General features: G+C 41.6%; 1 protein-coding gene across 1 annotated transcript in view; it reads left to right on the forward strand.

Annotated features, from left to right (window-relative positions):
- The window catches only part of PSMD1 (proteasome 26S subunit, non-ATPase 1), a 63,384-nt gene extending 51,215 nt beyond the window's left edge, over nt 1-12,169 (forward strand). Inside the window, exons 21-25 of the mRNA XM_010716912.3 lie at nt 3,610-3,779; nt 5,406-5,498; nt 7,068-7,160; nt 9,481-9,627; nt 11,993-12,169. Of these exons, the coding sequence (XP_010715214.3) occupies nt 3,610-3,779; nt 5,406-5,498; nt 7,068-7,160; nt 9,481-9,627; nt 11,993-12,139 (650 nt within the window). The 3' untranslated portion in view covers nt 12,140-12,169. The remainder of the gene's footprint in view (nt 1-3,609; nt 3,780-5,405; nt 5,499-7,067; nt 7,161-9,480; nt 9,628-11,992) is intronic.
- Nucleotides 12,170-12,541: the final 372 nt, after the last annotated feature.

Raw genomic sequence — 12,541 nt, forward strand, 5'->3', positions numbered from 1 at the left:
GTGGCAGTCAGGCTGCTCCGTGCTTCATGTCTGGGCTACAGAGAAGGAAACATGAATCGCCTCCATTAATTTCGCCCTGCTTCCCAGGTACCTCTGCTGGAACTCAAATTTACCTGTCTTTTTGACAAAATTGTTACTGTAATTTTGATCATTCCCATATTCACACTGTGTTACTGGGAAGCAAGAGCCCAGCTGGCTCAAAACCTCTCATCTTTACAGACCAGTTTCAAAGTCTTTAAGATTAAATCATAAAAATGCAGCTAAACCCTTTTTTGGTTCATATGTCACATGGGTATCATATAATGATTTAGAAACCATAAACGCTCAATTTTAATAAACTGCTTGTGAATTTGTGCCAACATCTCAACTCTTTATATCTTCCTGTGCTGCTGGAGCAAGGCTGTGAACTTCCCTTTCTTAACTTGCTGCCACTCTCATTAGAGTCTCTTAACAGAAAAAATTCTTTTATCTCTCCCATCCAACTACAAGTGATTATCTGAACAATGGGCTATCAAATTTATTTATCACTACTAGAAGGAAAAGATTGTTTGTATTATCTGCTATAGTTAGGGTTATTGAGATTAGATTTGAGGGTTTTTTTGCAGAGGAAGTAGAAAAGTATAATTCTCTTTTGATGACAGGCTTTGATTAAAAGTGCAAGATTTCCAGTGTGCAGCTGGGAAATGATGCACTGGAGGTGGGCTTTTTGCTCTGACAAAGAGGCAGCCATCAGACGTGGTTTCATGGTGATTTCATTTGATCATTGTCTAATTGTTAAGGCCCAGCAACTACTTTCTTACAGTATTAAAACAAGAAAAATGTAGACATTCTAAATTTAGCATATTATCTTTCCCCCAAAATCTTAGAACTTTCATAATTCACGTACTGACGCACTCTCTTGTTTCAGACTGATGAATACCTTTCTGTTCCTTGCAAAAATAAGATGCCTTATTTTCTGGAATATGTATTAGTACATGTGACCTATAAAAGGGATGTGGTGATTTAACCAGATGTCGGCATTTGACCTACTTGGAAACCATTTTGCTCTCTGAACTGTACATATCTTCTCTGATTCATTTCTCAATCAATGAGGAAAGGAGTGGTAGTCAGCATGCAAATATTTAGGTAGTGTATCTGGAAAAATTCTTTTCTCTGTATTAAGGAAAGGTTTCCTTGGGGACTGAATGGAAGCAGCTGTTGACTGTATGAAGGTGTACATCCTGGATTCAGTGGTATTAGAGATAATTTTAGCAAAGGATGGAAAAGGAGTCATCTTCCAAGTTACAGAGGAAGGAGTTGCCTCATTGTTGCTCTGAAAATACGCATCTCATACAAGATGTTATATTTGAGCTGTTAAATACTTTAGTACAAAAGATAACCATTCGTTTTGTAGATAAAGAAATGATTATTTGAAAAGAGGATGCAGTGTAAGTTGGGATTGGAAACTGGTTTCCAAGATCTAACAAAGCATCTAATGAGTATGGTGCTGTGGTGCTGTCCTGAGCTGCACTGCCAGAAATACCCCCAGCAAAGTGTGTGTGCTATCAGAAAACCTGACATAGGAAAGAAGTTTGTAGAATCGAGTGATGAGTGCTACAGAAGTGCTATCGTGATTACAAGCCATGAATGAATTCATCAAAGTATAAAAATCATCAGCACCTGCTTTTTGTGCTCCCCTTCCTTGTTAACTTAGTAAACAAGGAAGCCAGTAAATCCGTGTAGTCTTCAGAACAGGCCCTTGGCTTCTGATAAATCTTGCCATAGTAGCAATGTGAGTTCTGGAAAATGGACATTACAGTATCACCCTAAAAAAGCTGTGTTTTGAGGGTTTTTGGATGGTTGATTTGGGGTTGGTTGGTTTGTTTTGAGGTATCATGTCACAGCATCCATCCAAAGATTGGGCATGTGTTCCCTTCCAGGTTGTTAGGGCTGCAGCTTAATTGTGAAAAGAGTTCCCAATTATGCCGTGTCTCTCCACTTTTCCCGCTCCCCACAAAACCCTGGGAGTGGGGGTGGTCTGCTTGCATGTAAACCAGCAGGAAGTAGCAACATGAGAGCATCTTTGGAATATGATTTCTCTTAATATCTAGGAAATTCCAGGAATGGGATGCTATAATTCTGAAGGTTAAAATAAATTGGAAAAAAATTCCAAAAGTTTGATAAAGTAGTTAAGCTGCTTGTGCAACATCCACTGGACTGCTTTACCTACAATATCTGCAGCTTACTCACCTGGCCCTTATACAGTGATGCAATGAAGAAATGTTCAAAGTAAAGATGGAGGAAAAGACCAGAGATTTAAATGTGCTGTGTTTGACATAATTAAGGATAACGCAAGATCTCAGGCAGTGCCTCATTAATGTTGCAAATTCAAATACAAGTGTGAGAGTGGTGCTAGAGAAGTTAATGAATAGCAGAGCAAACCTGGAAGGGGTGAAAGCAGAAATCATATTATTATCTTTCTTCAAATAGGAGCTTGGAAGGAGTTCTCTAGTCCAGGAGATCTATTGTTACCTCAAAAGGAACAGCAGGGAGATTGTATGTATGCATAATATCCTATAAGGGGACATCAAAATCCTTTGTCTTCTACTGTTTCCCTGGGACTAACTGACATATAAGTACGATAAGTGTGTCATTCAGGACTTTCATTAGTTTTTAGCAATTAGGTAACTGCTGCCTGCTACAGAACGCTGCTTGTGCACGGTAAAGGAATGCTGCTCCAGTTTGGGATTTTTCAGCCACAAAGCGCCCTGAGTCTGGAAGGAGTGGGTGTTTGTATTTTAACAAAGTTAACCTTCCTGCACTTGGGCACGTCAGTGGTAATGGACTTGCCTGGTGCTCTCTTCAACTCAATTCACTGTGCTCCTCAGAAGACTGAAGATCAGATTAACACTTTCTCACACTGTCTGCAAGCCCAATCTTTCAATTTGGTTTCTAGCTGGATGTTTCTGCACTATATCAACATATGGAGTTGTTTTGGTCTCTGCTTTGCAAGTACAAACCTAAGACTTGGTTGTCTGGCAGAGATTTAATTTTGTTGCAAAGACTACAGGAGCTTGTCTCTTTGCTGCGTAGATTGATCGCCTCTAGAAGGAGCTTTTGAAGTTGTTGCTGTTTACATTTTTTTCTACTGAGATGGTGTAGAATAAAACTGTAGGCATATTTCATCTGAATAATAGGCTGCTCAAGGAGGCAGACAGAAAGGTTTCTCTATGGAGTGCTTTATATGTGCTGTTTTCCTTGTGGTTCTTGCCATGTGGTTCATTGATGCACTGTGTTTTAGAAGTAGTTATGATGAAGGTTTGCCTGTTTGGTCTCTCTACCTTCCGAACTGTACCGTCTCCTGGCAAAACAAACACAGAAGGGCTCTATCACTGATTGTGCTGGTGATGCTAAACAGATGTACAGAGATAGATAGAGGTAGTTACACTGCTCACATCTTTCACTGTCAAAGGTGAGATCACGGAGGAGGAAGCTGACAGCATTATGGCTTGGCTCACACCATGTTAATCGCTTTCACAGCAGCTGTTTTGGAGATGCATCATTCTGGCATCTTCATGGGATACCCAGGGATGCATCAACTCAAGTGATGTCATTTCTGATTATTTCCAGGGGGACATAATGTGACGATTTCTCTGCAGTCAAGGACGGGACACACTCACATGCCTTCTGTGGTGGGAGTTCTAGTCTTCACCCAGTTTTGGTTCTGGTTCCCCCTGAGTCACTTCTTATCACTGGCTTTCACCCCAACATGTGTCATCGGCCTTAACAAGGATCTTAAGGTATGTAATATGTGGAGAAAAAAGGGCAGTAATGGCTTGGAAGACTTGAGTGCCCTGAGAGAGAGATGCATGTTTGCATTGATTTTCTTTGAGTACCTCCAGCTTGTGTGTACCAGAAATGGTGCAAACTGGAAGAAGTCTGAAAAGCAGGCGAAAATAATGGAGCTGGTGGAGGGAATAAAGGTAGGGGAGTTGTAAAGAGTGGACTTTGAGCCCTTCATCTCAAAGGAGAAGAAAACAGCTCTTTGATATGTGTGGGTAGAGACCACCCAACAGTAAGAAAATCACTGTGTAAAACTGAAATTATTTTTTTTAAAGTTTTTAAACCATCTTCTACTCCCATATGAATGATATGGTACTCTCCCCTAAGAGAGCCAGCACTGGGAATGGGATTTGGTTCAGTTCTTGGGAGAATAAGTATTAAACCACTGTCTGGGGCACTGAGCTTATCTGGTATGTCTGTTTGAGCTGATCAGTTGTGCAAGCTGTATACCATGCTGGGTGTCCTGTGCTGAAGAGCTGAGCTAGTAACTTCCACAAAAAGAGCTTCTTAATATACATCCCCCTCCAGTCACTTCTACAGTCTTATTCTGTGAAGAACAAAGCATGCATAGTGCTGTGTTGGTTTTCAGAATCCTTCTGTGGGATGGAGGCAGCTTGCAGGATTGCAGCCCCTAGGCCAAAAGCTTGTGACTGTAGCGTGTTCTTCTCTACCTGTCTTGGGTTTAGCATCAAGTCAGTCTATACACAGCTCAAAATAACTGCTCTGTTTGGAGTGAAACTTGCATTAAAATGCCGCCTTCTTCCTGTGTTCTGAATATTTCACTTGAATTGTATTGCTGCTTTGTCACCGCACCTCCTCAGATGTAATGAGCACAACACCTTTTTGACTGTTTGCTGACTGCACTGCCATTTTGGCTTGTCTCCCCATCCCTTGGTTTCCAAGGCATCCAAATGACTGTGGGCAAGATTGTTATATAACTTAGCTTAAATGTTTATGTTATGGGCTGCACCACACCCACCTTGCTTCCTCAGGGCAGTCCTTGGTCTCTTCTTAGTCTGTGATGTGTCATAAAGGAAGGGAGATGAGAACTCACTCTCAGAATTTGAATGGGATGTCAGAGGGTGCTTTCTGGCCTTGCTTAAGTAGATAAGAGTAAGACAATGTGCAGAATTGGTTGCCCACTCCCAACAAGTACTGTCCTTTTGCAAGAGGTGACTGTCAGGCGGTGCTTAGTCTGACCTAGCATGCACTAAAAAATCTTCACTTAGCTCTTAAACCAATTTTGTGCCAATATGAGCGGGCGCAGCAATAACATCGAAACCGCAAAAGCATTGAAACAATGAAAGCAAAGCATGGTGTGAATAGCATGCAGTGTATGGAGGAGGCTAGGAGAGCTTGCCAGAGTCGAATTATAGAATAATTGAATAATATTGTTCTAGTTGAACTGTTGCCACTGATAACAGTTTCTCTGCTTCCGGAGGGGGAGAAAGGGAAGCCTGTATTCTTTAGAGGATCTGTGTTTGTCTCTGCTGGAAGGAAAATTAAGCTAAAGTAATTATTATGCTGTGGACGTTTTTCCCTGCTTTTTGTCTCTAACAATTTTTTTTAACTGTTTGTTTTAGATGCCAAAAGTCCAGTACAAGTCCAACTGTAAGCCATCCACATTTGCCTACCCCCCACCTCTGGAGGTACCAAAGGAAAAGGAGAAAGAAAAGGTATTTGGAATAGCTCTCTGCGTTGTAAAGATCAACCCCTTCTCCCTCCTAGTATAAACATTGACTTTGGTGGCACTAGCAGGGAATTTGAAGAGCAAAAGAAAAATTGGCAGTTGCTGTTGTCTCTGAAAGAGAATTCTAGCTATTTTTTCCTGCTAAGCTCAGGACTTTCTGATTATGGCATAAAGTTGCTGTGCTACCGAGTTGCTGGAACCTCCCTTATCTCCAGTGGTCAAGCAGAAACTTTGATTAAAACTTTTTTTTTCCTAATGTCCTACTGATTTATGTATCATCTGTGTGCAGCACCTAGCACAACAGTGTTCCTGTCTGTGGTGTGGGCTCACTACAGTTGCAGTACAAACACTGAGAATACTAAGTGAGATAGAGCTCAAGTAGTACCATGTGGAAGGACAGAAGTGTACTTGGTCTCAGGGCAGTGGGACCATGTGCTAAAATATGAGTGATGAAACCCGTGGATCTCAAAAAGATAAGTGTGAAACTGAGAACACCTAGAGATGTAGAAAGGGATGACTAGAAAAGCAACAGTGGAAGCAATTTGTCTCCTGGCAAAAATGTTTAAGCCTTTGAGCAGACCACAGCAATAGGTGAAGCAGCCCCGAGGGAGCAATTGCAGCAGTGGAGACCTCTGGCACATCATGCTAATAAATGACATCGTGTGTAAATGGTATAACATTTTGTCAGAACTGAATGATGGGCAGGACAAATTTCCATGCTGCCAAGGAACCCAAAACTGAGCTCCTACCAAAAGGCAAAGTTTACTGCTCATAGCTGCATTCTCACCTTTGAATAGGATATGAATTGGATGAGTCTGTTCTTGTAAACTTCCCTGGCCAAAATGAAAACATACCATGAATTCACATTCAGCCTGGAAACCGTCTCCAGCAACATGACAAATACTGTTGCTCCATTCCTCTGAGGAAGTTACTTACAGGGACAGTTACTGTAGACAGAGATGTACTCACTAGAAGTGGGGAGACGTGCTGAATTCTTCTATAAACTGTTGCTTCTTAGCACAGAAATGCTGAATTTTCATGAGTGCTCATCCATAGTACATTGTGTATATGTATGTGTACGTTATATGCTTCTTGAAGTCAGTGAGAAATAGAGCCGTCTGTTTAGAAGAGTGGAGCTGCTTTTTAGATTGTTCTTAAGAGTTTCTATATGCATGATTATTTACCACAGAGACCACGGCAACAGATTTTTCCCAATAGCAAGAATTCCCCTAGTTGTTCTGTTAGAAATACATAAGCAAAAATCTCATGTAGAGACCCATATAGTAATAATTAATCCCTAAACTAGGAAGTTTGTCCTTCCTCATACTGTAGTGTCTACCCAGTCTACATTCATGTATCTGTGCCATTTATTTGCCTTCATAGTAGTCTGTTTGTCTCTAAAAGAGAGCAATGTGTAGAGTGTGATATTTATCTTATTGATGGCTGCACTGAGAACTGACCTAGCATTGGCTTCCCTTTGTTTCCTTGCTGGAGGGAGGGATGCACAATATAATGTTGCAGTTGTACCCATTCTCTCCTCTGTTCATATATCCAGGTTTCCACTGCTGTGCTGTCCATCACTGCGAAAGCCAAGAAGAAGGAAAAGGAGAAGGAGAAAGAGAAGAAGGAAGAAGAAAAGATGGAAGTGGTGGGTGTAAACATTGAAACTTTTGTGACTTCTTCCTCCATCCTCTAAAAATGCGGAAGGTGTGTCAGGAAAGCTGGCGCTCACTTAACAAGGTCCCTGCTGTGACCTGCATTACAGTCAGCTCTGAGCATAACATTAATGCACGTTTCAGTGTAGTGTGTATGTCCATTAGCATCTTGTGTGTGTGTGCTGTTAAAAGCAACAGGCTATATTACTTAGGAATCTACTGTTTCTGAGAAATAAAGCTTCCTTGTAAGTAACTGACTTCCTTCAAGGCATAAGCTTATTCTGACAGATGTATGCGCCTTTAACTGCATGTACCTTTTCTGCATTATTTTACTGCCTGTTATTCATATTTCCAGACCAACTGAACTTCCTCTTATCCTTGTGCTTTTCTTACTAAGATGGAGAAGTCTTACTAATTTCATGTACTTGATACCTCAACTGATACTTTTAAATAGGCTCAACATTGTAGCAGTTGCTTGGTGATGTCTGATTCAGTTACGATTACTTAAGAGCTCAAACTCTCTGGTTTTGCATGTGCTTAATCAACTGTTCTGACACATTTGCCTTTTTGACAGCAATCTCTTAAGTGCTTTGCCCACCTATCAAAACACAAAACGTTTATCTATGTCCAGCTTAGGGCCAGCTGAGATTTGAGCACAGGATCTGGCCACTGCTCAGCAGTTGTGGTGATGGCTTTGGTCCTCTTTCTCTCAGCTCGTAGATCTAACACTGTAGCTCTTCGATCAGTGAGGAAAGTGTCACCCTGGAACAAGCTGAGGAGTGCAAAAATAGCTAGATAATGAGTTCTTGATGGTTTCTGTAATTTGGAAGATAAGTGGCAGCTAATATTTTTGATGGTTCTTGACAAGGAACAGTTCCTTTTTTGCCCACCTAACAGCTGCAGAAATGCAAAGAACAACTGTAAATGGAGAATGTGTTCAGTAGAAGCCTTTCTGATTCCAGTTTAACATCTATGTAAGAGAAGCAGCATGGTCAGGGACTTTGGGCCTCTTTCTATTTAAGAAGAAATACAGAAATAGTACATGAAGGGAGTGTGGCATAAGATCAAAGGTGTATTTGTGAAATATCTGTCCTGGACCTGCTTAAGTATTGGCCATATTGTAGGCATTGGCCTTCATACAGATGACTCAGAAAATGAATCATCGCATGTGCAGGTAGAATTTGTGATTTTTCTTTTTGCTCCTTTATCAATGTTTCCTTGTCATCAAACATTGCCTTTTCTTTAAATTATTCTTACAGCACTATAGACCAAGCAAAATGTGCTGAGCAGATGAATGTTTCTTCCAAAAGTTTTGCAACCTCCAGTTAAGTAAAGGTGCTGAGAGGAAGCAGTATATTGGAAGGGATTCATGTGTCGTGTCTGTCTACGCTGTGCTGTCTAAAAAGAATTTTTTTGGCTAAATCAAGCAGAAGAACAGGGATGCAAAAAGGGAGCTTGCTGCCACCTGCTGTGTTCGAGTTCAGTGTTTTGCAATTGTCCAAATGTTTTAGTGCTAAAATTGCTTTCCTGATTTTCTCATATGCCTGTTATGTGGTAGTAATCCATAACTTCCAAGAAATATGCACAGCAAAGAGCAGTAACTGTGACAGAAATCCTGCTGTTACAGGAATTTCTGGGCCGTGCATGTGGTGACGTTCCTGATAATTTCCTATTGGTTGTCTCCATCTTTTCTACAGTCCTTTTTGTTTGCAACTCGCAGATGATCCTGAGCAATGGGGAAATTATGTTCCAGGTTCTTACGTATATAAATGATGCTATGTTTTTTCCTCCTGAGCTTTGGCCTCCAGCTGCTGAGTCAATGGTGAAGGAGCTCCTAGCTGCAGTTCCCCAGGGAGTCTCTGGGGTGGAGTCGTTTTGGCTGAGCTGTTGTCACTGCACATAGTGTGAAAGGTCACTGATGGTTTTATAGCAGTGAAAACGCAAAGGCAATCTTTAGAAATTTTCATATGCTCAGTAATGATATTAAAGAATCTTAAGTTGTGAACAAAAGTGGTGAGTTTAAGCATAGCGTGGGGAAGTCACAGGTAAACTGTTCCACTACCACCTCTTGTTGAGCGTGCCTTCACCTGCAGTCACGAGTGAGACATTGCCTTTGGGGAGTACTTAGATCCACTCTGGCATTGCTTGTGCCAGCTGATTGATGCATCTTAGTTTGTTCCTCAGCAAGGTGAGTGGCTTCTCATCATGCTCTGGAAGTGCTCTCTGAGTATCAACTTGTCCCTTACCCCCCTGAATTTGGAAGGGGTTAGAGGCTGCTGTTAAAACCATGTTGATGTTCTCCTCCTGCTGCAGGATGAGACTGAAAAGAAGGATGAAAAAGAAAAGAAGAAGGAGCCTGAGCCCAATTTCCAGCTTTTGGACAACCCAGCAAGAGTCATGCCTGCTCAGCTCAAAGTTCTTACTATGACAGAGAGCTGCCGGTATCAGCCTTTCAAACCAGTAAGTGTCTGTGTGCTTGACAGAACATTCCCTGTGCTGGGCTTCTGTATTAGGACTTGAAGCTCTGTGTGTCCCACTCACACATGGTGCCTCACTGTAATTTGTTTAGAGATTTACGACTTCGCTGCTGCTATATTTCCACTCTGTCCAAATGATCACATGCAGTTCTAGCTGGGGGAGGGGGGAAACCAGAGCTGCTACAACCAATTTCATTGTGTTGATGCTGCTTTATCTTTATTTTTCTTCTTTTTTCTTTCTTCACATGCTGTAACCTGGAAACCAGTCAGACACTCTCTGTGTTAATGACATTGCTGGGTACATAAACACTCAGAAATGGCTTTTTCCAATGAGCTGAAAAGTTGAACAGGCTCATTGTCAAATCAGTTAAAAAAAACAAACAAAACAAAACATCATCTCTTGTGCTGGAGTGTTATTATTTGAAGTAGGGTTTATAACAGAAATGTTTGATTTTTTTTTTTTAATTAAACAGATTACTTATTCAGTTACACGTGAAGTTAGAAAAGTGCCTCCATCTCCTGTTAACACGGACAAAAACACAGCATGTGATTGTCAGATACAGATGATGACATTTGCCCAAGCAATCTAATAAGTTTGCTCCTGGCCTCTGAGTCTCCTGAAACAAATTCTTTTGGCTTTTATTTTTGTCCAACACATAATAACATCCTCCACTACTCCCTTTTGCAGCATTGTGCATGGGAAAACTTTATGCAGAAATAGCAGTGTTGTTTTTTTTCCTAGGAAAATATTTGTGTTTTTAATAAATGTATTTCCTGGAATTCCATCAGCATATCGGAATCCTCTGTGCATCATCCCCTTCCGAGACACCCATGTTTTAGCACATCTCCTGAAGGATCTTTCTGTTTCTATCTTTCAAAAAGAAATGACCCAACTAGTATTTGGTTTGGGAAGATTTGCTATGCGGTGCAATAAGCATCCGCTCATGCAGCTGAAGCTTCAAAAGAAGGTGAATCCTAATACAGAACTGGTAAAGGTGGTGCAGTTTCCTCGCTTTAACTCCTCCCAGAAAAACAGATTTTGAGAACAAAAGAGTATTTTTTTTGCTGGGATTGGCATGTGTAACCAAGGAGGGTCTTGAAATTGAGACGTTCAGGAGGTTTGCACTGCTTTGGGAAATGCCAGAATAAAAAGCCTCTTTGAAATATTTTTGTAGCCTGGATTCCTGATGTGGTTCATGCACTGATCCCAGCCAGGCATGACACAGCACTGCCTCTTCGCACCTCATGTTTCGGTACTTGAGATGCAAGGATTTGTTTTAGCCTTAAAGGATGTTTGGTTGTGACCTTTGTAATTAATTCCCCTTGTTTTATGAGGTTCTGCTAATAGGATTCCTCAGTCAGTGGAAGCTGGTGATCAGATTAGTCTCTGTTTCAGATAGCCTCCTGGGAGGCTGCTATAGAGAGAAGCTTCACTAGGCTTTGTTGCCCTTAAGATGAGCCTTATAAAGCTATTATGGTTCAATTAGTTTTCAAGTGGAAAGTGCCAGACTGAGCCTGGGGTAAAGCTGTGAATCCAGATGCCATTTTCTATCAAACTGAGACATAGATAATGGCAATATAAAAAGCAGCCTGGATAAGCTTTGTCTGTTCCATCCCTTTATCAGGCAGCGGGCTGGGTGGATGTCAGATGCTTTGCTTTCTGAAACTTCCCCTTTTTCTGGCAAAGTTGTACCTTTGGCATAGACCCAGTCAGCAGAGAATGAGCACATACAGTGCTGTTTCTGACATGGAATGTTGAGGTGAAAGCCACCAGCAAGGACTCTTTACGTGACTCCTTCATATATGAGCAGCTGGGAGAAAGGATCTGCTTTGCTTTTTGGTTCTTTTCCTAGATAGCACTGACTAATCCTTAAATGAGCCTAGCATCACAGAGAAGCAGAGCTGTATAAATCATTATGTCCATCTATGTATGTAGGGACAGAAATGAAGTCAGGGCTTTGCTTACTCTGTTCTCTTTGCAAAGGCAGACGTGTGAATGGCTCTTGCCTCCACTAAGACTTCCAGCAGTCTGTAAGTGTTTGGCCCAAGTATTCAGTGAGCTCTTAATGTGGGGTGCAAACAAGTAAGGAAGTGTAAATTACCATGCATCAGTCTGACCAATTATGAGCTCTGTTTCTTTGTCCCTACTTGCACAGGGTTTCAGTCTGATGTAACTTGTAGCTAGCTAGTCATGGTCCTTCTTTTCCTTTGGTGTGAGTTGAGCATTCATTCTTGCTTATAAGGAACCTGAGGTGTTTCATATGGCCTAGGGTAAGACTGTGGCCATAAACACTCTACCACAAGGCACAGGCAAGCAGCTTCTAATGCTCATTGTACTTGTACTACAGCTTTCCATTGGAGGCATCATCATTCTGAAGGACACCAGTGAGGATATGGAGGAGCTGGTTGAACCTGTGGCAGCTCACGGTCCGAAGATCGAAGAAGAGGAACAGGAACCTGAACCGCCAGAGCCCTTTGAGTACATTGATGATTAAGACATGAGGTACAATATAGTATGCACTTTTGTTAATCCCAAGTAAAGTAAAAACTTCTTTGGATTAACTGAAGCAGTTACCAGCATCCAGCGCTCTTGTTTTAAATCTTTTGTTCTGCATTAGATTCAGAAACGTTTGAAGAGTTTGGAAGCAGTAGGAGAGGAAGCCCACTGTTCTGGATAAGGCCTTATACAGTCGTGCTGGATCTGGTCTCTAAGCACGCGGGCTCGGCTGCTCATAAATAGAACATCCCTGGGCAGAGTCTGAGCAGAAACGTAGGGTCACAGACAGCGGCTGAGCTGGGAATAATCAGCTTGTGAAGAATGATCCCAGAGGGGCAAGTGGTTTATATAACACAGTTGTCATCTACTTGACCTCAGTGTGGAAGAACTGGTCAAAAGA

The sequence above is a fragment of the Meleagris gallopavo genome, chromosome 11, assembly GCF_000146605.3.
Source record: "Meleagris gallopavo isolate NT-WF06-2002-E0010 breed Aviagen turkey brand Nicholas breeding stock chromosome 11, Turkey_5.1, whole genome shotgun sequence".
In the NCBI taxonomy this organism is placed as follows: Eukaryota; Metazoa; Chordata; class Aves; order Galliformes; family Phasianidae; genus Meleagris; species Meleagris gallopavo.